Raw genomic sequence first — 12,964 nt, 5'->3', positions numbered from 1 at the left:
GGAATTGCATCCTGCTGCGCCCCAAGGATAGCCTCCTTGAGGAAGGACCACCTTTCCTGGACCCCCATACTAGGTACCCCCTGGGCTCCGAGTGCCTCCCTGACTACTGCCCTGAGCACATCGAAGTTGGCTTTCCTAAAGTCAAGCATTTATGCTGTGCTAGTTACCCTCCCCCCCTTTCTCTGAATAGCAAACTGGATCATTTTATGATCACTGTCCTCTAGCCTCCCTTGTATTAGCACATCCCCCACCAGGGCATCCCTAGAGACTAACATCAGATCCAGTATGGCGTTTTCCCTAGTGGGGATGTGTACCTCCTACACGAGGTGTAGCTCCTGTATGCATGTCAGGAACTTTCATGAGTGGCTAGACCTGGTCGACTGCTCCTCCTAGTTGATGTCAAGGTAATTCATATCACCCATGACCACAACATCCTTTGCACGCATGGCCTTCCCCAGCTACCTGGAGAATTCCAGATCCAGCTCTTCCTCCTGATGTGGTGGCCTGTAGTAAACCCCTACCACCAGTTCCCTCTCCCCCTGCCCTCCTTGAAGTTTGACTCACAGGGTCCCATTTGGAAGGTAGAACTGGTATACTGTTCCCTGGGCATTAGACATAGAGCACAACTCCCACCTCCCAAACTTTTTTCCCCTTCCTATCTCTTCTAAACAACCTAAAGCCCTCTATGTCTAATGCCCAGTCAAATGCAGATCGCTGCTGCTGCTGCCTCAAGGGTCAGGGGATACCGGGGGCACCGTGTGCTCCCTCCAGCATCCTCAGCTGACTGCTTTGGCCAGCTGATTAGCCCGGGTTCAAATTTCCCAGGCCAATCAGCAGGGCCAGTCAGACAGTCAGCTGAGCCAGTCAATCAGCTGTGTCTGCCTGCAGCCCCACCCCCTGTGGGAACCCCGCTTGTAGGCTGGAGCTTCGTCCCACCAGGGGATCCCTGGTAAGTCAACTCTCAGGTTTTTCCAAGCTCGGGCTTCCAAGCTCCTAGCCCTCTCCCACCCCAGCGCAAACTCCGGCGCGCCCCTAAAGAGTGCGCCTGTTTGCGCTCCCTCTTCATGCAGCTCCCGCCTGGTGTGGCTAAATAGGGTCAGGCAGGGAAAGAGTCCCCTGCCCGATCGCCAGCACCTGGCCCCATTCGCTCCCTTCCCCCGGCTTACCTCTTCGTTGCCGCAGCTGTCCCTTAGCTGAGGATTGCTGCTGCTGCCGCTGCCGCCATCGCCACCTCAAGAGTCGGAGGATACCAGGGGCACTGTGTGCTCCCTCTGACGTCCTCAGCCATGTGCAGACTCAGGGGCACATGCCCCCTCCATACCTTTTCAGGGTGTGCTTAGAGGTGGGAACAACTAGCCCCTTCCCGTGCCCCCTAGACGAGCCACTTGCAGCTCTGTCCCACACCCTGTCTTGGCTGTGCAGCACCTGTCCCAGCCCTAGCCCCGCTCCCTCCCTCCTAATGAATCGAGTGTGGGGGTCTCGATCTGCCCCCCTTTCCCTGTGCTCCTTCCCCCACAACAGACTTACCAGCTGGATGCTGTTCTCCAAGCTGCCTGGCTGCATATCTGCAGTCGGATAGGTATCAGCCAATATGACTCATTAAAAACTGGCCATCAGCATTGGCCCAAAATACCTCTATTGGTGCACTCATAGCAAAGACAGATGGTGAAGTACTCTGATTGCAATAGTTGAAGAGCTGTGAAATAATCTCAGCCATATTATGTGCTTAGTGGTTGGCTTAAATTTTTCCAAACTAAAGACGAATTTTTGTTGTTGAATAGAAGACCTCTTGGCCATTGCAATAACAGAACGCTTTTCCTCAAGAGGACAGTATTTCAGAGATGTCTCTAACGTTAGACAGTTCATCTATTTTAGTGTATATTCAGACTTCTGTTTCGCAGTTACTTTCAGATGTCCCCAAAATTTTTGAAGAATAAGTTTATATCAGCACTCAGTATGAGAAGATGTTAATAGATCCACAATTTTAGAGGATATTTTTTTAGCTATGATAAGTAACGCTTGTATGTATTCGTGCTTCAAAATAATGGCAAATACAAAGGGAGATGGTTGATTAGGTATGTTCGTTCCATCTCTCAACTCCTCTTGCTCTAATCATATCAAGTATTCAAGCCTGATTTTTTTTTTTTCTTGCACCCCCTCCACTTTGGAAACAACTATCATCTGTATCCTCTAATCAAACTAATTTAAATACCTAATGTTTATTGCAACATAAAGTATGCTGTTTTCTACAGCTGTAGATCTTGGTTTGACCTAGGAAACTCTTAGTCATTTGTTAGTTTCCACTTTTGAAGTTGCTTTGTCTTATGAGTATACTTAATGCTTGACTTCGCCTCATGGCCAATGCAGTACCAGTGCATTAATAACTGGGTGACATCTTTTGATTTATTCCTAAATCTCTCTTTGTAGCCACTCTAAGGTCTTGAATATGAATGACATGAATGAATGTTTACATTTTATGAAAGGTCCAAGAAGTCTCAAGCTCGGCTGGCTTACTTGCATATTGCTAACACATTCATTCGACCATAATGCTTAACATGCCAACTTGAGTTCATTACAGGGTTATTTGAGAGAATCTGTCTTCGGATTTCTCCCCCTCCCCACATTGATTCACTTGCAATACTTTTACTTTTCCATAGCTGGCTATTTCAGGAATTTTTTTTCCTGATAGTCACCCAATTTTTCCCCTCTTAATTTCTCTTGTTACTGAAACAGGGTCTACACTTTCTACAAGAAACATGGATGTATTGTCAATAATTGATTAGTATTAGGCAGAAAATAGGACAGGGTGGCATTTGATTGATTAGCATTAATTACAAACTTGCTGGGATGCATATTCTCATCTTATTCTATTTTGACATTCATTGGAGCTATAGTTCTGATGGATTTGACCGTCCATTGGGTAGATGAGTTGCCCTAACAGCCAGGCAGGAACAAACCTGAGCCTGTGCTTACCCGTCTATCTCCTCGCATCTCGTGACCCCTTTCAAACGATCTGGTGGCATCCTGGTTGAGAATCATTTTCCGAACAGATCTTTTATACTTTAACCATCCAGCTTCCAAAGTTTGAGTTGGGTTGTTGAAGGTATTATACTTGAGCTTTACATTTTGCAGCTGGCCCAGATGCCAGGATTAAATAGAGATGACAAGTGTTGAGATCTATCCCTGTTGTGGATTACTTTAATACTGTATTTATCTGAATCCAAGACCACTCTGACTTTAAGAAGACCCTCCAATAATTCTATACATGAAAAAATTATAAATTTATTGTAATTATCCATATCTAGAATTGCTGGAGAGTCATTTTAAAGTTGTCCCTCCCTCCCCTCCCGGCAGCAAGGAAATCAGTGTCAGGAGGCAGGCACTGGGGGAGTGTGGAAGAAGGAACATTCAGGGGAGTCATGTGACCTGAATCCTACCCCTTGCCCCCCATACAGGCCCTCTGCTTTGCCTGTCACCCCCTACTACTTGCTTCCCTCCCCAACATGTGACCTGTCCTGTCTCCATATGCCCCCACACTGCCACTTATCCTCCAGCTCCAGTCTGGGGTACAGGACAGCAGGCAGTGTGACCCCAACCCAAGGCCAGGACAATGCTGCCAGCACTGTGCTGCTACGGATTTGAGTTGCGGCCAGAGAAACCATGTGCTCTGTGGTCTGGGCTTGAGTGGGGCTGGAGCCCAGCCAGAGCCTGAGGATAAGTGGCAGGGAGGTGGGGACATGGCCAGAGGTGGTGGGTGAAGAGGTTGGTGGTTGAGACAGAGTTGGGGTGGATGGGCTGCAGCTCTGATCTGGACCCCAGGCCAGAGCTGGAGCTGCAGCTGCAGCTACCACTTACTCCCCTGCCATCCTGTGCTCAAATCCAACACAAAGGAGCTTTTCCCCTCATGTTAAGTATAAGCATGGTATATTTAATTCCTTTTGTGTTCAAATGAGCTTGCCCAAGTCCTCATTTGTTGCAGCAATTTATTTGCAATTAAAGGACAGAGTAAAATGATCTAAGCTAAGTGCATTGCACCTTGAAATGGTTTTGTGCCCAAGGTCAGGAATTTTAAATGCAGTTCTTATTATGTCTTCTAATGCACCAATATTAAAAACTAGGAAAGAACTGATTAGTGGTCATTTTAACATGGCTGACTTCTTTTAAAGAGTACTTCACTTAAATTGCTGTAATCTGAGTTCCCTAAAAATATTTTAAAAAGCAAAAAATGGAATTAGTTTAGTAGTGTATATACTTACATTGATTCCAATTATATTCTAGGCAGCAAAGGAACAGACCCAGGATTTGATAGTGAAGACGACAAAGCTTCAAGCCGAGAAGTATGTGCATCATCATATTTATTTTTTGCTTTACATAATAGTAGTTGAAACCATGACAGGATCAGACCTTTAAGTATTATTATTTCATACTTTTGCAAGCAAACTTATTTGAAACTCAGTATGAAGAACGGCCCTTTGGATGATGAAATTTGTGAACACGTTGCCATTTCGCGTCCTCAGAAGTCTGGAGGGGGTGGAAAATAGCAGTTTGGAGTGGCACAGTGTGATGAATATTAATGTTCTTTATCTGATGCCAGGCCAGAATGTGATACTCAGTTTTGTCTTATAACACACAGTGGTTTACAGTAATCAGTTCAGTAGAGAAAAGCTCCTAAACACCTGTTGAAAATTCAGCTATTTATTGTGCTGATTTGTTTAGAAATACTGACTGCTTGGTATTATACCTGACATTGATCATTATATGTTTTTCTCGAGGCCATGGCCACCTTCAAATTCCATATTGGCTTTTTTTGTTCCATCATGGCTTTTTAATACTAATGACACAGGGATCCTGGTTTTCTCTGATTTAAAAAAAAAACCCTTGTTTTTGACTGACTATTGTTCTGTTAACAGTTGTGCCCATGAAACTAAAATTCTTGCATAATTTTGATTCGGAACAGTATGATTTGGCTCTCTTGTTCCACTTTTATGTAATGAGAACTTTCCTGTCTGGCTTAGAGATACTTGATTGTCTCATAGAGTAAAAAGAATGCACAAATCCATGAAGGATTGTGTCCATTTAGCAAGATCTCAAGTTTTATAAATGTGAAAATAAACGTAATGTTAAAAAAAAATGTAACTAGCCATGTCTGAGATTTTGTGACTAGCATTTAATGTGGGGAAAGGAAGACCAGGGAGGTAAAGCAGAGGCTTAGGGTCAGGAAGCCTAGATCAGGTTTTTAAAAGTGTCTTCAAGTTTCATAAGCTTCAGAGAACATGCTGTTAACAGGCCAGGCTGTAGGATTTATTCCCTTTCACTAAATGGGTGAGAGGAAGAAAATCTGTTCCTACTTAACTTCAGACAAGTATTTGTGTAGTCAGTTTTTTGTTTTTATTTTTTACTAGCTATATTAGATGCATGTATTATGTTTTTCCTGCAGACTTTACACACATTAGCACATGTTGGCACAAACTGCCAAATTGCATGCCTGTTTTGCCATATTTAAAATTAGCTGTGAAATGCAGTCCATATTTTATAAGCTCGAACATGAGCAAGTTCTCCTTAAAGTCCCCCATGCACCTGGTACCAGTTAAAAGAAAGATTTATATTCTGCTCTTTTCACTTTCTTTACTTCTGGGAATGGAATAATGACCTATGCAATATCTATGTTGTCTTCATGTATTTTTTAATAAGGACATATATTTACAACTTTAGCCTTTATTGTCAGGTTAAGAAGAATGAAGCTATTTACTTTTTCTGCATGTTCTTCCTTTAAAAAATTAATGTAGATCTCTGGAGATTATTAACTTATCACAGGAACAAATTATTTATAATGGGAAGTATGACTAGAATAGAGTTCATCTTTTTCAAACAAGTCAGCGAGGTGCCCTGAGATTTTGTGTGTGGAGTTGCAGTTTGTATTCTATTCACTGTTCCACATTTGACTTTAAATCTGTTTAATGTAAAGTAGTTGACTTTGCCAAAACCTTCTACTTAATATTACCTATTGAATAAGTTATTGAGCAAAATAGTTGGTGACTTTGAAAATTCCTTACTTTCATAGGTATACGTGAAGTGATTATAACTGAGCTGTGATTATATTTTTCATTTAAACTTAGAATTGCAGAGCCATAAGGGACCGTTTAGTCCAGACCCTTGCACTGAGGCAGGATTCAGTGTAATGAGGCCAATCCCAACAACATTTGTGTAATCTTTTCTTAAAAACTTCTGATGAAGATTCCACAACCTCTCTTTGTATCCCTTTGTAAAGCTTTACTACCTATCCTAAATTTTCTTCGCCACAAATTAAGCTGATTTCTTCCTCAGATGAACAATGAACACTATTGATCACCATTTTCTTGACAGGAATCATTTAAGTGTTGGAAGACTGCTGTCATATCTCTATCCTGACTTTTCTTTTTAAAACTAGACAAACTCAACTCCTCCAGTATTTTCTCATAGATCCTATTTTCAAAACCTCACATAGTTCATTTTGTTCTTCTCTGGACTCTGTACATCTTCAAGTGCAGTTCCTAAAACTAGACATATTAATCTTGCTGCAGCTTGACCAGTACAGAGTGGAGAGGAATAATTACCTCCTCCCATGGCTTACATTTTATTTGCCTCTTCATACATCCTAGAATGAAATTTGCATTTCTAGCAGCAACACCACATTATGTTGATTCATATTTAGTTTGTATTCCCTTATACTTTCCAGTTTTTCCAGCTATACTGCTGCCTAAGGAAGCTATTCCTTTTTCTTTTTCTAAATGCACTTTATTTCTTCACCTGTATTGAATTTCATTTTATTAATTTTTGGATTCTTTCTACAATTCACCCAGATCATTTGGAATACTAATCTTGTCCTTCATAATACTGATCCTGTCCTTCATAGTACTTCAACCCTCTTCCAGCTTGATACCATTGGGTAATCTAGTGTACTCTATTCCATCATACAAACTGTTAATGAAAATCAAACATGACAAGCCCAGGTTGTAATGGGGCCCCTAACCCATGTTACTTGGTGGAGAGGCACCAGAATAAAGGGGCTGAGGAGAGAGGCAGGCTCTAAACTGCAAAGCTCCAGGTTGCTATTGAGGGAATAAGAGCCCTTGTTGTTTGGTAGAGAGAGAATCAGCAATGCTAAACAGCTGCAGGAAAGTGCAGAGGGCAGCTCACAGGGAAACAGTCTGCAGAACAGTAACCCCACAGTGAGGACCAACCTTTTTATCAGGAGTGCCACAAATTAGCCGCACACACTCACAGAGTGCCTCCAATTCCCTTCTCTTGCCCAGTTGGCTCCTCTGCTTTTTGCTTTTTGCTTCCTGCCCAATCTGCTGCTGTTTTCTGCTGCCTGTCCTTTTCGCACTCTGCTGCATTCCACATATAGAGGTTGGCTGTGCCACTTAGGGCATGAGTGCCACAAGTTAGCCACCCCTGGCTTAATGCATAGCCCCTATGCCCAGTCAGAGAAGGAACTTAGGTGATGGGAAGAAAGAAAGTCAGAGGCATATATAAACCTAGCCCCTAGTCTAAAGAATCACTCTGGCCTGGATTCTGCAAGGTAAGGAGCTCTGTGAAGCATCTCACAGTCATAAGCTGTTTCTGTCTGTTATGGAGTCTGTGAGGCATGTGTGTTGGAAAAAAGTGCCAAAATGGGAGAGGCTGGCATCATTTCTGAAAGGGGTACCAGTAGGGGCTGAATTGGATCATGGGCAAAGGAGATGAGGTGGTAGATAGCCTTGAAGGCAAGATCTAAATATTTAATCCCAAAGTGTTGAAGAGGAAGAGGTAGTTAAGTCATGTTAGTCTGAAGTCAGTCAGAAGGTAGGGTAGATGGGCACCTTTATAGACCAAATAAGGTTTGGTGTGTGTGTGTAGCACAAGCCATCTCAAACCCAAGTTCATTTCATCAGACGCTGTAGAAGGAGGTGCTGAAAGCAGAGGTATAAGGAGAGAGAAATTAGAATACAAAAGACAAGGGGAGGGAAGGGGGGCAGTTCCAGGAGAGAAAAACAAATGAGCAGCAAACCCATAGGAATGCAGGGGGTCACAAAAGCTAATCCAGGTAATGAGCTAAAAATTCATAGTCCCTATTTAAATCATACTTAACACAGTTCAGTTTGTGGATGATTTCTTATTCTGCAGTTTCTCATTCAAAAAAGAACAGAAGTCAGTGAAATGAGTATGAAGGGGACCAAACTTCCAAGGGCACTAAACCTACCTTCTATTAATGTACACACAAAATGTATGTTCGGTTTCTGTGCACTGTTTCACTTGTGCAGAAAAGTAATTGAAATACACAAAGCCCTTGGGTCAGAGGCGATATCTTTTATTAGACCAACTAAATAGTAGCAAAAAAAATTCCATCTTTTGCCAGCTTTCGGGCCTGTACACCCTTTATTGTAACTTCCAGCCCCTAACTTCCCTGTGCAAAATGGAGTTTATTTTCTACCTAGGAGGACTTTTACAATCTTTGAATTCTCCTCAGCCTGATGAAAAGTGTATGTGCCCGAAAGCTTGAAAAGAAAGGAATTTTTTGCTACTATTTAGCTGGTCTAAGAAAAGACTCTGACCCAAGAGTTTTATGTATTTCTTTTTTTCAGACCAACATAGCTACAGAATTGATGCACGTAGATAAAATGCACCTGGGCTAAACTGCTGTGTCTAAACTATGCATGTGTATAAATGCTCATGTACGTGCAAATGATTTTGCTTAACATTTGTACAATGAAGTTGTGCCCATATCAGTGGAGGCCTTGTTTTGATCATTTGTCTCCACAAGTCGTTTAGTGTGTTAGTCATGTAAACACTTCTGTAACTGAAAATTCAACAGGTGTATCTATTTTTTGGTATCTCAAGGGATGATGTTCTTAATACTGGGCAGTTCGATATGTGCTTGTTATAAAGCTTTTTTCCAAGTATTAAAATATACTTGTACAATGAGGTATGTACTAACTTATGTAAAAACATTCAGTATTAATGAAACATTTTCCCTTCAATCCATATGTAGTTGGTATTATTAATATTAATAAGAATTACGCACATACTTCAGGAGAAAAATGAATTCATTAAGTCACATTTTTCTGTTTAATTTAAATGAAATTCTAATGCAATAGTAGAGATTGCTTGAGAATCAAAAACAAGCAAATACAATTAACTGGAATTGATTTTGCACAGTGGGGATCAAACTCAAGGCATTCTGTGTGTTGGCAAAGAGAATGAAGGTCATGAGGCAGTTAGGCAAGAAGCTAGAGAGAAGGGAAAAGACCCAGCTGGAGAAAAAGAAAAAGATCCCATAACTGGGATTCAGCTGCAGAGTCAGCATCCTCTCAGACTGAGGATATCCTTCCATGGAGAGGGTTCCCAGTGTCCAAATAGAAGGTTTTAGTAATGATGGGTTCAGTCACTGGGAACATGGATAGTCTTGTTTGTGATATTTGGGAAGAATTGCATGCTGAGGTGCCTGCTGGACAGTAAGGGAATGATTGTCACGAGAAAGACAGACTGGCTTGTTAGGAGTGCTTCGGAGGAGTTGGTGGTTGTGGACCAGATTGACGCCAATGATACAGGAATGTGTAGGAGAGAGTCTCTGGAAGCTAAAGTTTATAGGATTCTTCTGCAGTTTTTCAGTCAGCTTTTATTGTTACCACTCTGAATAATTCGGTGCCCCCTGTAATTTGTCCACCTCCATACTCACCTGTCCACAATCCAGATAATATATGTATATGTTAAACAGTACAGGCCCCCATACAGGGGCCTCGCTGTTTATCTCCGTACATTATAAGAGCTAGCCACTTAAACCTGTTCTTGACTACCTGTCCTTTAGCTAGATCCTGGTCTGCAAGTAGACCTGGCCTCTAATGGTCAAAAGCTGTTTGAAAACTTAGTTGCACTGTATTAGGAAGAATTGCCTTGATCCACATGGCTGTGATACTCTCAAAGAGCTCTAGCAGATTATTCAGGCATGACCTTCTTTTATAAAAGCTGTGATGATCCTTCCCCAGAAAGTCCTGTTCATTCATGTGACAGAAAGTGCTATTTTTAACTAAAGCTTCTAATGAGTTCCCCCAGAACAGAAATCTGGCTCAGCTGCTCTGGTTTTAAGAAAATGTAAACATGCAGATAATTTTATTCTGTTTGGTGAATTAAAGAGAAACATGTTCTGAATTTTCTACCAGAAAGTGGTGTTAGATCATAAAGTACAAGGTGCCAATATAATGTATTATAGATTTCATAGACTTCATAGATTTTGTAGACATTAGGGCTAGAAGGGACCTCAGAAGATCATCGAGTCCAGCCTCCTGCCCAAAGGGCAGGAAGTCAGCAGGGGTCATAGGATCCCAGCAAGATAGACATCCAAACGTCTCTTGAAGGCGTTCAAAGTAGGTACTTGAACTACTTCCGGCGGCAGTCTAGTCCAAACCTTGGGGGCTTGGACAGTGACGATTCTTCCTTATGTCCAGCCTGAAACTGTCACAGAGGGGTTTGTGACCGTTCGATCTTGTCATCCCTTGGGGTGTTCTGGTGAACAAACGTTCCTCCAGATCCTGGTGAGCACCCCAATAAACTTACAGGTGGCCACCAAATCATCCCTGAGCCTGCGGTTTTCCAGGCTGAGAAGTCCCATAGCTCTCAGCCTCTCATCGTAAGATCTGTTTTCCTGACCTCATCATGTGCATGGCTTTCCTCCGGACTCTCTCAAGCTTCTCCACATCCTTTTGAAAGGAAAAACTGGATGCAGTTCTCCAGCTGCGGCGTCACCAGGGCTGAGTACAACAGGAGAATGATGTCTGCTTGAGAAGCATTTATGGATGCAAGCCAGCGTTTTGCCTGCTTTACTGGCTGCAGCATCACATTGAAGGCTCATGTTCATCTTGTGGTCAGTCGTGACCCCCAAGTCCTTTTTGTCTGAAGTGCTAGCCAGTGTAGCACTGCTGACCCTATAAGCATGCTGCCTGCGGGTTTTTCCGCCCAAGGTGGAGAACCTTGCATTTTTTTGGTGTTAAATGCTATCTGGTTCTCATCTTTATCTAGAATACTTATTAATATTACCTTTTTTTTCAAACTTTGACTTTATTTTGTATCAAATACAGAAATGCTCATTTTAGACAGATGAAAAGTTTGTAACCTTACTCTGAGACAAAACAGTTAAAAGGATGTTGTTATAATTTATTGTTGGCCAAATTATTGAGCTAATAGCAATTTATAGATAGGTTTGAGAGTTATGAGACCAAAATACACACTGAAAATGTGTAGCAAGATTTTTAACTGGATTAGCACTGATTCTGAATATAGTTTTTATTTTCATAACCCTTTTTGAAACATTTTCAATGTATGACAGGTGAAAATTTGGTATGGTATGAGCATACGCACTTTATGCTTGATCAGCTCTTGTTAAAAGCAAGTTGTGCTAATAGGTAGTATAATTAGTATTGAGTTCTAAGCTGACTAAGCAATTAGGAGGGAAAACAGAAGGTTCACTGAAAAAAAAAATCAATAGTCTAAAGCCACAGAGCAGAGAATGCTTTAAAGCTCAGTTTGCACAAATACAAACTAAAGTTTGTCTGAAGCATTGAAATAATGCTGAAGATGTTTCTTCTGTTTGTGAGGTCACTAAATGTTGAACCACTGACATACCGATTTCTCTGCTTTTGTTTCTTTAGAAGAAAACCAAAGGTCTTAACATTTTCTTTAGGGGTGGCTGTTTGCAAGGTTTCCCAGGAACCACACCGTCTCAGGAGTGCTTGAGGTCTCCCAAAGGGGGCAAGAAAACTAGAGCATAAGATGAGCTTTTGAGTACATCAGTATTGTTGCTTGCGCTTTCATCTTGGCAGATTTTTCTTCTTGGGTTTTTTGAGATTGCTGCATGGTCTGGCTATCTTGGTAACCCTGTATTGGGACCCAGCAGAGTAGTGGGATTCTTATGCTGTAATGCCAGGGGTGTCAAACAGGCCCTGGGCCAGATCTGGACTGTAGGGACCCCTCCACATCAGATCTGTGGGGCCAGTGGCACTGTGGCAGGTCTGAATTGGATGGGCAGTGATGCAGGTTGGGCATGAACGGGGCAAGCGAGGGCTGTATTGCTTGCCCATCTGCTGCCAATGGCCATATCCATAGGAGTCAAAGGACCCTGAATTCTGCAGCAGGCCCCTAACTTCCAATAGCCCACTGGACCACAGGGAAGCCAAATCGATCCTGCAGGCCATACGGTTGATACCTCGGCTCTAATGTCTTTGCTGCTTGGCCATGTCAATTGTTACTCTGGCCCTTAAGTACAACTGCCTCATGTGTCTAAGGTTTTCACCATAGCCATAACACTTTACTGATGATAACTTACTATTTGAATAGTGCTTGGAAGAATTCACAAAGTCCCTGCAGAAAGAGCTGCCGTCTTGATTACAATGAGATATGCCTGAAACAGAAACTAGCTCCTTTACTTCAGAGACTTCTGATTCTGTAGGTTTGGCCATAGAAGCAAGAACAACAGAAAGCTGTTAAATGCTGACCTCCTCTGAAAATTTAGCCCATGATTGCTGGAAATCCTTTTGCCAGTTTTCAGAACAGTGAAGATTCTAAAGCAGATTTACATCTGAGAAGCAGAGTATAGGAGTTAGATTATTTCTTTCCTGATGACTAAGTAAGTTAATTTGTTTCAAACTAGCTTGGTTATCTATATCACGGCACGACCTATGACCTAGACAAGTGATTCTTAACCAGCATGCTGCAGCACCTTATAGAATCATAGAAGTAGGGTCAGAAGGGACCTTGTAGATCTTCAAGTCCGACCCCCCGCCTGGGCGGGAGAAAAGACTGGACTCAAATGAAGTCCAGCCAGGTAGTCATCAAGCCTTTTCTTAAAGAACCCCAGGGTAGGAGCCAGCACCACTTCCCTAGGAAGTTGGTTCCAGCTCCTAGCCGCCCTAACTGTGAAGTAGTTCTTGTGGATGTCTAATCTAAACCTACT

The 12,964-nt window shown here is 42.3% G+C and overlaps 1 protein-coding gene across 1 annotated transcript in view; it reads left to right on the top strand.

Moving 5' to 3' along the window:
• The window catches only part of COG6 (component of oligomeric golgi complex 6), a 99,452-nt gene that overhangs the window by 17,801 nt on the left and 68,687 nt on the right, over positions 1 to 12,964 (top strand). The window contains exon 4 of the mRNA XM_019530017.1: positions 4,279 to 4,337. Coding sequence (XP_019385562.1) covers positions 4,279 to 4,337 — 59 coding nt within the window. The remainder of the gene's footprint in view (positions 1 to 4,278; positions 4,338 to 12,964) is intronic.

This window comes from Crocodylus porosus, unplaced genomic scaffold (assembly GCF_001723895.1).
Source record: "Crocodylus porosus isolate Cpor-Errol unplaced genomic scaffold, CroPor_comp1, whole genome shotgun sequence".
NCBI classification, from domain to species: Eukaryota; Metazoa; Chordata; order Crocodylia; family Crocodylidae; genus Crocodylus; species Crocodylus porosus.
This window is presented reverse-complemented; position numbering and strand designations above follow the sequence as displayed.